This window comes from Perissodus microlepis, chromosome 8 (assembly GCF_051167445.1).
Source record: "Perissodus microlepis isolate ML-2025 ecotype Zambia chromosome 8, ASM5116744v1, whole genome shotgun sequence".
In the NCBI taxonomy this organism is placed as follows: Eukaryota; Metazoa; Chordata; class Actinopteri; order Cichliformes; family Cichlidae; genus Perissodus; species Perissodus microlepis.
The window spans coordinates 9,767,999-9,782,696 of NC_140468.1; the positions used below are offsets into that span (position 1 = coordinate 9,767,999).

Below are 14,698 nucleotides of genomic sequence, written 5' to 3' on the forward strand. Positions count from 1 at the left end.
GCTGGCACTGGCACAGCTGTGATAACAGGGCTGACAAAGCCTTAGATATGAACGCAGCATGTGGAGCCACAATCTTCAGTTTTTATTTTAAGGCAACGCCATTAAACTTCACGTCTCAAAAAAAATTAATAAAACACTGAAAACATATCAGATCTCAATGGGAAAAAAACCTTGCTGGATATCTATACGGACATCGACTGGTTAATATGTTAGGAAAGAAAGGATACCATATTTCTGGTGGAAAAGAAAATTAATTAATTAATTAATTAATAATCAATTCAAAATGGTGCTCAATAGTTTGTATGGCCCCCATGTGCTTATATGCATGCATAACAGTGAAAGCTCCTAATGGGATGACAGGTTTCCTGGGGTATCTCCTTCCAGAGCCTCACTGAACTCCTGGACAGCGTTTAGTGTAACCTGGGGGGGGAGTCAGACGGACCAAAATATAGGGCGTTCTATTGTTCTTTTGGATTTAGGTTAGTAAAATGCATGCATACTCTCATCACATGAGGCTGGGCATTGTCGTGCACCAGGAGGAACCCAGGACCCACTGCACCAGCGTAGTGTCTGACATTGGGTCCAGAGATTTCATCTTGATACCCACAACAAACCTTTTGGCAATTGCATCTCCTGGAGGAGTTGGAGTAGTTGTGCAACCTCTGTAGGGTTCAGCTATTGCCTTATACTTCCAGTAGTGACACCGAGAACAGCCAAATGCAAAGCTAATGAAAAAACAGGAAACATGAGGTGGGAAAAAATATCAGTGACCTCCATCTGTAAAATCATTTCTGTCTTCGGGGTTGTGTCATTGTTGAAATGTTTTTAATTTCATTGATACCAAAGCAGCAAAAACAACTCCCTCTGCTACTTAACTGACCAGATTGAATGGCTGGATGCTGTACTCTAAAAAGCCCCCTTTCAAATTTTTTAGCAGTGTATACTGTGGCAGTGAGTTAGCATCCAGGGGTTAACAATATTAACTCTTTGTTTAGTTCTGTTTCTTCACCAACACATGACAAAGATATTTGGCTGTGTTTTTCTGCTAATCGCTCCCCAACCAGCTAGCTAATGTTTCTGCACTTTCTGGTGAAAACTGACACACCAAACATGGACTTGACCAGTGAGGCCACAACAAAAAATATTAAAATATAGAACCAAAAATTCAGTTTCTAGAAAGAAAACGTCTGCAGAGCAGAGGGGAACTGCATGAAGGGGGGCTACCAGCAAGGCTCTTTTCAGGTAAACAGTTTATCGTTCATAGTCGTGCACGTTGACTTGGACTTGGCTACAAAAGATTTGCAAACAGCATCAGTGACTGATGATCATACATCTTATGACTTAACAGCTGAAGTCTAAATAACCCCCATCACTGCCATAATGCTGCGTCACGATGCGATGAGTGCTGTGAACACCAGAGGGCAGTCAAAGACCTGAAGGAGGGGCCCTCTGCCTCTGCAACAGCAAAACAGCGCTTCATGGATCACGGTGTTTTAGCTTCATCCCTTCCTTTATCTAGTATTATACAGTGAATATAATTATTTTCCTACTTGCCAACATTTTAATATCAAACAACTGTTTTTTTTTTGAAAAAAAAAAAGGAGCTTGTGTAAAGTGGGATTTAGCTGGTGAGGAATAACCTGTAGATAAGTCACATGACTCTGATATTGATTACTTTTCGTTGATTTGCAGATGTTTTACAAGCTGATATCTAACAATTGCACAATATAAAGTAGAATTCAGTGATTGAATCTAGTGTGCATCATCACCTTTATTAGAAATCGATGTCTGCTACCCTTCCTACAGCCTTACATGAATACCACAGCCTCTTCTGCACCAGTCCAATACAGTGAATCAGTGTATTCTTTATTACACTACCGCAAACTAACCAATGTAGCCTAGTATCTTCATTAAACCTTTGACTAACACAAAATTATTATTCAAGTACAGTTTATTTTGTAGGATATTTCACAAAAACAGCAAAATACCAGGTACGGATCCAATGTGTAATTTAAAAGCTAAACTAAACTGGCTTTTGGAAATAATCTCACATTTCTTCTCCTGTGCGTTTCACTGCATGTCACTCCAACTTTACATGTGCACCGCGAACGCATCACAGGGACGAGAAGAAAAAAGAATGTGTTGAGGGTGTAGCGGGTCGTGGGACGTTTTTGTTTTTTATTACTGAGCAAGTATATCTCCATGTTTTCACTGGAAGCAACACCAGGCAGCAGCACACGGAAAATTACCTTAACCTGCCTCAGATTTAATGACTGAAGGTGCTGAAGGTTCTGGATCATTTCAAACCCTGGTTGTGATATCAATGTCACTCAGAATCACTGCACTGCTGAATCGGCATGTCCGAGTGAAACAGAAAGAGGCGGAGGAGGAGGAGGAAGAGGAAGAGCGGGGCTGTAGTGACTCATTCAGGTGAAGATGACAAAGCAATTTCTCTCCAATCACAACCACAGAAATAGCTGTAGATGCTCTCTTTGTCTTTCTTAATGCATTCTGATTCAGCTCAAGTGGTAAAAATAAAAAAATCTGAGCTGATGGCAAAGCATTTATATAAACAGCAATACTATAAGTAAAAAGAATAGACAAGCATATAAATAATAAGTATCAACTAAGAACATTTTGCTAAGAAATTAAAAACAAAGGAAGCAAATGTTTGGGACAAGCTCTGTGATGCAACTGCAGATTACATTGCAAAATTTAACGATGCATATGATCTGACAAGAGGCTCTGTCGGTTATGTAACCAGCGCATGGAGCCTCAGCATCTACAAAGGTGTGCCCAGAGCAGCGTGCCAATCAAAATATGCAAACAGATAGCCGGAGGCTGAGCTGAGCATGAGAGAGAGTCACCAGAAGAAAAGATGGACGAGAGTGGAGGGATGACTAAAGGGGCGGGGTTGCAGCATGACTTGAAAATGCTGCAGCATCCGGCTGCCTCTCCTCCTCCTCCTCCTCTCCCCATCTTTTTACATATTGGCTGTATCCTCCCTCCTGTTTCTCTCAGTCTGAGTGCTGTAGCCCTGCTGTGTGTTCCTCTCAGCCCTCTGTTGGAGCACCAAAGGGAGGAGGAGCCACCAGGAAACAGGCACTTACACATACTCACCCAGACACACACTCTGACATCTCACAGCATCACTTCTGCACGCTCACTGTAAGCACCAGCCAGCCAACCAGCCAGGCCCATTTGGAGCAGGGGAGCCCAACTGTTTCATCGCCCAACATGGATGTACTGATGAAGGGGTTCTCCATGGCCAAGGAGGGGGTGGTGGCCGCCGCAGAGAAGACCAAAGCTGGCATGGAGGAAGCAGCAGCTAAGACCAAGGAGGGGGTAATGTATGTAGGTATGTAACATATCATGCAGCAAAAAGAGTTTGGAGGGTTGTGGGGGGGAGGTGCACTCATTTTTTGGTCTATATGTGGAATTACTTCATGTACTTTTTGCATCATATGATTTGGTATCCATGTCTGAGACTTGTGAGAGGAACAGAGAGAGGAGGAGGAGGAAAAAGAGAAGAGAAGGCAGGAAGGAGGGGATGGAGTGAGTGCTGGTGGGATACTGCTGCAGGACTGGTGCAGGGTCCAGAGGGTGGACAGTGAGAAACAGCGAGGAAAAGACAGTGAGGGTTACAGCTTTGCAGCAGGACAGTGATCAGTGGATGTTTGGGGGGAAAGCAAAAGAAAAGCAAAAGAGAAGAGCAAAAGGAGGGAAAGGAGGTCACTGCAGAGCTCTGTGACGCCCCTTCCTCGGGCTTTCATCACCTGACCAGCGTGACTTTAAATCACTGGTCTGTGAAGCAGTTTGGATGGGGATGTCCAGTGATGGACTGGTTTCCAGAGTGTCAATTTATCTGATTTTTTTTAAATTAAATTTACAGAATAGAGCTGACCTACATTCATAATTAAAAGAAAAAAATATATTTAGAAAAGTGTTATAAAAAGCATTTAAACACTTCATTTCACAGAAAGATGCAAGATGATGTAAGTGTAAGAGGAAATACAATTTTAAATGCCCAAGAAAAATGATTCATTTATATTTTACCTCGGGTGCTTTGCACAGATGCTGTTGTTTCCTGCACTTTAATTATAGCTCAAGCTGCCACTGCGTCACGTTTCAAGGTTATCCCAAGCAGCAGGCTTTCACACCACTTGGGACAGGCCAGAGGGGGTGCAAAAGTAAGGAGGGTGGGTGAGGAACGATCAGAGTGGAGGGCTCCATCGTTGTCTGCTGTCTATCCTGTCAGTGCTCTGTCTGACCGTCATGCAGCAACTACAAAATTTTAATCATAATGATGAAAAAAAAGGGAAAGTCAACGGCACAAGCTGGAGAGGGAGGGGTGAGTTAGGGCAAGGATCATTTGAGCACTGCAGCAATTTGCTCTCTCTCTCTATCACAACCCCTCCACCCCCACCCTCCTTCTCCCGCACGCTCTACCCTCATCGGTTTGTGCTGGACGCAAAAACATTTGCGTGCTTGTGTTAGTTTGTGGCGTCACAGCAGCAGGATTGGCCTCCCAGTGAGTCCTTCCTTCCACCCCCCACAGCTCACAAAACACCCACTCCAGGGAGACATGGAAGAACGGAGGGATGCAGGAAAAAGAGACAGAGAGAGAAAAGAGGGGGTAAAAAAAAGAAGGGAGGGGTGTTATGTCACCAAAAGCTTTGAGCTTGTAGTCTCGTGGCTCGTGGAGGAGAAAGACAGGTGACACATTGGGACAGAGGGCTGAGACTTGCTGGGTAAAGAAACCCTGGATCTTCCAGGAAGTAGACAGTGGTCACAAGCTCAAGGAAACAAGAGAAAGGGGTAAAAGTGAAGCAAGAGACAGAGAGGGAACAACGCAGATCACAGGGGGAGGATCAGAAGGGGGAGAGGGGATGTGATCAGTGAAGAGTGTCAATGGTTTCACTGTATCCACCTGCAGCAGAGTGCCTACGTCAGCATGTGGCTGTCAGTACACAGTATCAAGGTTTGCACGCCTGCTTTCTACCACATGGGCCAGACCTGAACAAACACAGCAACATGCTCAGTGATTTATTAATTTATTTTTAAAAGCTACTGCCGCAAAACAGCTCCAAAACTTAAGTTTTAACTTTTAATTAAGAGATTTAACTTCATGTGATTTTATCAATCCCTTTATTTTTGCTTTTAAGATTTAATTCGGTGTTTTGGTAATCACTGATGGTTTCATTACATTTTTTTGTTTAAAGAGATTCATGAAAAATCAAAAATACACAATCTAAAAATTCTAGGTGTTTATTTTTGCAATAATATGAAAATATACCAACATATATAGCAATTATTTTAGAAAGAAATCAATTAGCATGATTTTATTTTTTCTGCCCTGTAAATTTAACACGATGTATTTGCAATACGGAATATGAATTTCCTTTTTCATTTGTTATGTATATGGTAATACAGCGTGTTGTTGTTTATATATAGGTGTGTAAAATTGCATCTTTCTTTAGCTGAGAGCACATAAGGATTCACAGTTAACAGGATTTTTCACCACATCAGGATTGCTGAAGCGCAAATCCTCCTCTGGAAAAAAAAGCTGTATTTCTCCGTGTTTAACGCATCATTTCATAATGGGTAAAAATGCATTCAAACACTCTAATCCATGCCGTCTTTGTGTACTCAGGCATGCCTCCAATCAGGATTATAATTTATTACAAGGATTATTTCAACAATTGCATTTTTGTTCTTATTCTTGTCATTTGATCAGCTGTGTCCTGTGCATCACCTTCAGCTGGAATCGGCGTTATTACAAAAAGATGTTTATGAGTTACTCGATAAAACATAAAGCAAAGTTTCCTCAGAAGTCATGTATTCTTTCACAGGCATGGCTTGTTTGGTGACAGGTAGATCAGCTCTTCAGCTGAAATAGTCACGGCGTGCAGTGACACTCGGGAGGGGGGCTCCCCCTGTTGACTGAGAAAGAAGCTGTGTCACTGCAGCCTGCGATGAGCTGTACTGCAGTACTGCTCAGTACCCCGCACGTGGCTCATGTACCACGGGGAACGTGCTGAAAGATGGAGGGAAGCAGAAGGTAGCAAGGCTGAGTGGATGTGGGACACTGTAAATGGCAGCAGCTGCATCTATGTGACTATAAAAAAGAGTGCAGTCAGTTTACTCATCTGCAGATGTAGCCTTCCTTTCCTCCATTAGTTCCTTTTTACCTTCCTCTCACTCTTTCTACTGTTCTTATCTTTTAGCTCGGATACTTCCCTCCTGTCATCCCTAACGTTGGCAGATTACATAACCACAATTTAATCTGCTGGGATCATACTGTAATGAGCACAGGGCTGGAAAGCAGGAAGGCACACACAGAGACGTGCGGCTGTTGCAGCCCATTCACAGGATGACTTCCAATTAAATAAAATGTTTCCAAGTTAAAGGAGTTTTTTTTAGAGCTAGTGGTAAAGATAACAGGATCTTTAAACAGTCCAGACTTTATTAAAAAAATTTAAAAAGGCAAAACCCTTTGAGAACACAGGAAAGCACACAACATACCAGTCAGACTGACAAAACTGTGAGCAAAAGTAGGTCTGTGAATGTATTTTTAGAAACAGTAATGGATCACGCTGAGCTGAGACTCTCGGGAATGTTATGTCAGAGTTTAAAGGGGCAACAGCAGCTGAGAAATGTCCAAAAATACATAAGCAATATCTGCTGTCAACATTTTATGATATTTCTCTTACAACATTTAATGCACTGGTGTATTAAATGTGCTACTATTAGGCTATTAATAATGTAACTCTCATTGCTCTTATTCCTACATTATTCATTAATACAAATCTATTATATAGTTTATGTTTCATTTGACTGTTTTACTTACTGCGGAAAGAAACCATAGACAGGACAAACAGGGCGTGTGAAATGTGTCTCTTTATTTTACAGGAAACATGCATGAGTCATGTACATGAATGTGAGTCTGTTTTTCCTTTTTGGTCTGCAGGGAGTAAGACAAAGGAGGGAGTGGTGTCATCAGTAAACACAGGTAAGAAAAGCTGCATGTTTGAGCCACTATTAAGATCATATAAATATAGAAACAGAAACCTCTGAGGGGAGAATGCAGAGGTTTATTGTCTGAATATGAAGTGATTGCTGTTCCAAAGAGTTCGTTATGATCCCTTCTCTTATTACAAAAACAACATCTAAATATATTCATACTTCAGCACTGAATTCATGGCTACACCTTTAAGCACTGTGCTGAAACACTCTGGTTCTTAGAACAAGGAGCTCTTAGTCACACTTGAATGGTATAGAGTCCCAGATGGCTACAAGGGTATGTTTTGTAACATAGGTAGGTGGGATGGTTAACCGTCAGTTAATCTTCATTGTTGAAGTTTTTTTCTCTAGTAAAACCGAAAAAAATAAAAAATACATAAATAAAGTTTGAAAATATTTCTGTTAAAGCACAGATGCCACCTACTGTATGTGTCACTCAATTTGATTTTGCAACTAGCAGGTGCAGATGTTGATGATGATGATAACCTTTTATTTTGAACAGATAAAGGCTTAAATGCTCTGTAGATGCTGATCTGATTTCTCAAATTACTTCTTTTTTGTATCTAGAAATTTAAGATATGAAAAGCATAAATATTGAATTTTGGTATAAATCAAATAAGAGCAGTATGTACAAATAAACTGTTCATTGGATACATGTTTAGAGGTACAATCATCAGAAATGTGTTTAAATACCAGGTGTCCTCTTCCAGGTGACCCAAATGTGGTTCATTGCTTATTACTAAAATAATACTATGGCCAAGTAGAAATAAGAAAAATCCTGATTTTATTCTAATCCATACAGATAATAACAGAGCTGCATAAAGCTTTAACTGTCATATAGAAAAAATAAATAAGATGTTTACCAAAGGATTTTAATGTTTAGTGCTGTTACTTTAAATAATGACATTACAGTTGTGCTAAAGGATCTGGAGACTTCACTCTTCACTGGACCCTCTTAGTACAGCGTCATTTGTGTGTGAAAGACAAACTTCAGGTTTCAAGATGTTTCTAAACTTTGCTTTTTATAAAGAAAATAAAAGCGAATAACACTATCTTGCTGGTTTAGCAAATTATATATGTGAAAAGGCTCTTCTGTGATTTTGAATGAGGCCAATGTATCAACTTAGTTTCAGGGGTGTCTCCATAGAGGGGGCCATGAGGTGGCACTGCCCAAGCCTACTCCACACTAAAGTTAGGGTCACTGTGGTAGACTACTGTTCATGCCTAACACTCTTAGATGAAAGCATCAATAGGATTATAGCATAAATAGTACTGGAAAGTACATTCACATCACTCAAGTGACGTAGATGCTTATCCTTTAAGTACTTCTTTGTTATGATACCATCTACTTCTACTCTGCAGTACTTGAAATAAAAAGCTATGTTATGTGATATAATGTATTTTATTGTATAGCTTACAACACACATTAATAAATCATTAGAGAATAATGAACTATTTTCAAGTAACACTGTAGAATGAGTACTTTTACTTTAGGTACTTTAATTGCTAAAACCTTTGTACTCTTAGGTTACTTTAGCAGGGTTATGAATTTTACTTGAGAAAAAAGGTGTAAATATTTATTTACAGTCCTACTTGTACCTGTATGAGGGCAGATGGTTACACACTAATCTGAATATGTTGTCTACACTGCATACCACTTTTCCTGATCAAATGTTCTGATTTCCTGTCCCATCCCCATCTGATCTTTTCAAAGTCCTGGAAGGAGCTTTGCACAGATTTTCACATCAAGGTGAAAATCAGGACTGTGTTTTCTCACAGTGCAGTTTACACACTAACCCTCTTTCGCTCTCCACGTCTCAGTGGCCAACAGGACCGTGGATCAGGCCAACATCGTCGGAGAAACAGCGGTTGCAGGAGCCAACGAGGTGGCGCAGGCGGGTGTGGAGGGAGTCGAGAACGTTGCTGCATCAACCGGGCTGGTCAACCAGGTTAGTTACCATGGTTACTGTGGGTCGCACCAACACTCTTCATAGGTTTGACTCATTAGCATCTTTGCAGCTCTAGAAGGGAACCAGAGTTCTCCTGCAGTAACAATGCTGGAAACTTCATTTTTAAAACAGGATCAGGGATTGATTGAGCTGAACAAAGTGTCAGGTGCACATTTAAGTTAAATTGTGCCTGAAACTGATCTTTAATGATAGTTTGAAGTTGAACACTAGATGGAGCCATTTCCCCTGAACTCACATCAAACAACTGCAGGACACCAAAGAAATCCGATTTCTTTACTGCAACACTCTGTTGAGAAACTTTAATTACATTTATTTGCTCTAAGTAAATTAAGTTCATTGTGGCTCCATCTGCTTGTGAGAGGATTTTTCTGTCTGTCCAGTTTTCCACAGCCTGAAAAAAATATACATTTTTAAACGTAATATTTACGGATTCAATTATTATTTATGTCATCACTGTGTTGTTTGCTTGTTTTTTAAGCAAAGAAATAATAAAATACATATAACTGTGACACATTTGCAAAAAACTTGTATTACAACTTGTATAAGAAAATTTTGAATTAACACTAATGTCATTTGGAGCTCTTGAAACTGATCGTCCTCCTTCTGCTCTTATACGTTGAACTCTCTGTCAGATGTTAGATGTTCTTGCATTTAACATTTGTGTCTTTTCTGCATGTCTTTATTGTCGTGTGTTTTGTGTGCTGTTCTTTTGTTATAATTTTGTGCCAGTGCTTTTTGTTCTTGTGCTTTGTTTTTGTGTTACTGTTCTCACATTTTGTTGTTTGTGTTGTATGTGTCTCATTTTTGTTTCCCTGATAGGAGGAGCCTGTATACGAGGTGCCAGTTGGACAGAACATTTTGGGGTCATAGGTCATAAAGAAATCGGGAGGATTAGGAAAGCAGGGGGGGTGGATACTGTGCATGTTGCTAACAGTCTGTTAGGTGTACACAATCTGTAGAAACCCTTTTGTATTGGATTGCGTGAACGTTAGTTAATAGTGTACAACAAACTCAGTGAGCTTCAGGAGGAAAGGGAAGAAACAGAAGCTTCTGTAAGGCTTCCTGAATTTATTCCTGCATCATTTGGGGCTTTGGATTAAACCCTTCATGCTTCCAGGAAAAATCCAAGTTGTAATACAACATAAAAAATAACTTTGTGACTTCTTCCTCTGAATATTTGAGACATTTTCCTCTCATGCTCACTAAGTTGCGTACTTTAGGCTCCAGTGATACTAAAATTCATTTCTAACCGTGTAGCTTGTCTATGCAACATTAAGCCACATCTATAGAACATCAGACAAGGCAGTGAATATTCTTATGGCATGCTCTGAACTGCTTCCCTGTAAGGCCTGTGCATCAGAAGCCTGTAGGCAAAAGTGTTCCTCTGACATCTTAGAAAGCTATAATTAATTAACTGACTCTTCCTTTCCTGAAAAATCTTGCGCATGATGATAAGAGCTCTTTCAATGGCACTGCATGCTTTTTGGAAATAATGTAACTGCTTTATTGAATTAGAGGTGCCATCAGTTCATTCTTTGATCCTTGCTGAAATATTCACGCCACCTCTCTCGTGTTTATAATCCATCCACATTAACGTCTTCTCCTCCCACAGGGAGAATATGGAGGAATGCAGCAGGGCGGGGAAGGAGGAGAGGTAAGATGAAACAATTTCTTTTATTTTATGTATTTTATTAAAAACACATACATTAAAAGCAGTCACATACACGTTTGTTATACAGAGGACTTTCTTTCCAGTTTCCAGTTTCCATGATCCCGATGAGACTCAATGGCTAGTTTCATATCTTTCATATAGTTTTTCATATAGTTTTATCCCAGTTAGAGTCAAACAGACAATAAAGCACTGTATGCTTGAAGGTGGGCCTCCATTGTGATTTACAAGTTGCTAATATATAACAGTGTCCCTGCATTTCTCAGCCTGATCATCTCTTCTCTTCTCACATTTACTTTCAAAACACAAAAAGAGTAATGGCCAAACCAATGGATAATTTCATGTTGGTCACATTGATCTTTTATATACAGTCTATGATTCTTCTAGTGGTAACTAATGTGGAGCTGCTAGTGTTGAGAAGAGATGAGCTATAGAAGTTAGACAAAGCAGATTTCAGGCTTCTAGATTTCAAAACAAAACCGTACAACTTACAGATTAATTAGTTTATACAGGTTTTTACTGTACACATCTCCAGGCTTTAAGACACATAAAATTATTTTAAAATGTATTTTCAGTTCTTAAAATGCATGGATAGGCAGATCAGTTGGAATCCATTCTCATTTTAAATACACTTGAGTAAGTTTCAGTATCACGTTGCATATCCTATACTATCAAGGATCAAGCTGCTACTGTACGTCAGTTTAGTAATTTAGTAAAGATCAAACATCCAAGCAAAATGCATTTGTAAATTGAGTAAAACCAGAATTTAGACAATAATAAAATCTAACCTACGGAATCTGTGTACCAGTCTCCAGAATCCAAGGCTTAAATAAACACAAACCGGATTAGCAGAAAAAGAGAAGCACGCAAGTTTATAATGACAGCAAAACACTGAAACCAGGTGGATCATCTTAAAAGGAAGTTGTTTGGTGATGCTGTGAACAAATCAGCGATTGCACAGATATGATGAGGATTTCTGGCTGCCTTTTTAAAGTAAGAGGTCACAAGCAGAAAAATGCTTGAAGCCGCTGGTTTCATGTTTAACTATGAATGCAAAACTCTAAATCTAATCATCTAAAATATGATTGTATGGAAATTTTAAGCAGCAAAAAGAGGAATACTGCTTTATGATCTTTAACATATACTTGATGTTTTCTACTGTTATACAAATAAAAAATGTCTTCCACTGTTGATATTTGTGTTTTTATGTTTTTCTTCTTTCCTTCCTTCCAGGGATACTAGTCATCTTCAGGCCCTCCCGTGCTCTCCACCTGCCCCTCGCCTCCCCCTTTGCCTCGCTGTACCAGACTCCAGATGTTCAACAATATTTTTTTGTGACTTTACGGAACCAAAATCAACTAATACAGACTCTTCCGGATGCTGCACCACCGCCCCTCTCTCCCCGCTCAGTCTCGTCACTCCCCGGTGCCTCCCCCTGTGGTCCTCACCGCCATCTTTCCTCCCCTCTAATTTAAAGCAGCCTGAAGCTTTCGTACCCCCGCCTCATCTGTGTGTTAGTGGTGTCCTGATATGATCCTGGTGTTGTTGCTCTGCCACATGAGTAGTAAAATCTCACACGCAAACACACAAAAAAGAAACACACCAACATTCGGCACACACATGAAACACTCACATACAGTACATGGCGTTACGGCACTAACTCGCACTTTGGGCGAATGAGTCACAGTTGGGGTAAATACGATTCTGGGTGTGAACAATAACACAGTGTGCGACTGAGGCAAGACATGAGAGGGTGGATGAGCTGCAGTCAGTGCGTCTGTGTACCAGTGTTAGCTCGTGTATGTGTGTGCATGTGTAGCTGCTGCTGTATAGAACAAATCTCCAGGCTTGTGCAGGAAAATGTGCTTTGATGATGTTGAAGTTACCTGTGAAGTAGTTAGAGTAGACTGCATGAACAGATGTGTAGAATGACTCGTGACGTGTTAAATCTAGAGTAGCAGCTGTTCTGTGTTGCTTTGAATGGCTTAGTGTGTGTTTCTACTCAGTGTTTAGGGTTAATACAGTGGAAGCAATAGACAATATTCATCTGTCAGAGCAGCAGCTTGAAATGTGTTCATGTGATGCATGAGAAAGCAAAGGCAACATTTTAAAAGAAACTCCTATAACATTTAAATATTTGAGGTGTGAGAAAGCAGACTTAATGAGAAGAAAGCTCTTATTACTTTGAACTACTTAGTTAAGGATTTAGGTTTAATCAGATTTGACTGAGAGGGAAGTTTCCCCGCAAAAATAAAAGTAATAATAATAATTTTAGTTTAAAATTCGAGAATGTCCTTTTTCCAAAGCAGTTCAGACCTCAGCAACATCCATTGTAACAATGACTTCATATGTGAACAACTTTTAGCACTAAAGAAGCTGACTGGCATTGTTTCAGAAACACAGAACTGTATTTAAAATTGATTGATCTGCAGAAAATTCAGCAACTTCAAAATAAAGCTACATACAGAGAAAAAAATAACTACAATTGGCACCTTGCGGTTATATTTATCCCTCACTTACAGTGTTTCACTACAGCTAAAAAAGAGCTTTTGTCAAGTATCACACCTTCATTATTTAATTCTGCTTCACATTTGTGTAAAACTTTGATAGAAGTTATTTAATTAGTAGTTATTAAATTAGTTATTTAGTTAAAGCCAGAAACAAGTTTTGTATGGTGATTGTGAATTTTACCTTTGACTCTTAAATGAGCTGCAGTTCTTGCTTGACTTAAAGTGAATGATTGTGCCAAATTAAAAGAAATTTCCTCCAGGTAGTCCCGAGTTGGAAGACATCACAAAAGCCTGACACATAACTTCTTCAAGGGTAATTCTCATAAAGAAATCTGCGCTGGATAGTGTGAAAAATGTTCAAAATAACTATTCAAGGAGAAAATAAGATCACTTTCTGCTATTGTGTAGCTGCTTTTTAGTCTCTGTAACACTGTTTGGCAAACCATCAAGAGAAACAAGCAGATGGGACATTTGTCAGTTGTTTGGATTGCAGTTGAAAATATTCTTATTCTTATTAATTCATCTTTAAAAGAGCATAATGAAGGTTTGGGTTTAAAAATTAGACCAGCTTTATGTGTAGTTCTGTGCACAGCTTGAATTCTGGGATATGTAGTAGCTTTTAGGATGGTTTTTATTTCACACAATCTAAATCTGACTGTTGTGAAGCTCCCGCCCCTCAAGTGTCTCAACCAATCAGATCGTTTCTTTCTGCTGTCACTCAGTGTTATGACACCTTTCACAGCTTGCTTGCCCTGCAAAACTGTGTGTCTACATGTACTGTATGTGAGAGTGGACGTGTGTGTGTGCTAACACAGAACGGATTCAGCCAGCAAAATGTGTGTGTGTGTTTGTGTCTGGACCTGGTTTGTGTGTTCTTACTTTGAGGCCAATGGAAACTGATGACTGCATGTTGCCTTATCAAGCAATTTCACATTCCCACACACACACGTGTACATCACAGTACACACTAAAAAACACACACAACCACGAATTCCTCCACAAATACACAAACACGGTTCACACACCAAGTTTAAGTTGGCATCAAAGCAGACTCACTGATTTTATAAACAGTACCGATGAAATTAAAAAGGTTTTGTTGAAATCCAGCTACAGTGTCAAGAATCTGTTTGAAGAATTTAAAAAGTTTTATTAATTTTGATCTTGCAGTCGAGGCCACGGGAATTTTTCTGGTCAATTCAATTTTATTTACATAGCGCTGACTCATAATAAGAGTTGCCTCAAGGCGCTTTATATTTGCCAGGATCCTTCAGTTAAACAGAGAAAACAGAAAAAGCCCAACAGTCAGATGATCTGCTATGAGCAACAGTTTGGCAACAGTAGAAAAGAAAAACTCCCTTTAACAGAAAGAAACTTCTAGTAGAATCAGGCTGAGAGAGAGAGACAGCCATCTGCTGCTGGTTGAGGTTAGAGGAGGAAGGCAGGATAAAAACATGCTGTCGAAGAGAAATGTGTAAAGGTGAGTGAAGAAGAAACACACAGTGCATCATGGGAAGCCCCTGGGCCTA

The 14,698-nt window shown here is 39.8% G+C and overlaps 1 protein-coding gene across 2 annotated transcripts; it reads left to right on the forward strand.

The window, feature by feature from the left end:
* The first annotated feature begins 3,128 nt into the window (after positions 1 to 3,128).
* On the forward strand, positions 3,129 to 14,278 carry sncgb (synuclein, gamma b (breast cancer-specific protein 1)). 2 transcript variants are annotated; one of them, XM_084937398.1, is made up of 6 exons: positions 3,129 to 3,358; positions 6,971 to 7,012; positions 8,845 to 8,972; positions 9,813 to 9,830; positions 10,606 to 10,647; positions 11,896 to 14,278. In XM_084937398.1, the coding sequence occupies exons 1-6, from the start codon at positions 3,238 to 3,240 to the stop codon at positions 11,902 to 11,904; spliced, it is 360 nt and encodes a 119-aa protein (XP_084793524.1). In that variant the 5' UTR covers positions 3,129 to 3,237; the 3' UTR covers positions 11,905 to 14,278. The 2 variants fall into 2 exon arrangements, with proteins under 2 accessions (XP_084793524.1, XP_084793525.1); XM_084937399.1 differs by lacking the exon at positions 9,813 to 9,830.
* The last annotated feature ends 420 nt before the right edge of the window (positions 14,279 to 14,698 follow it).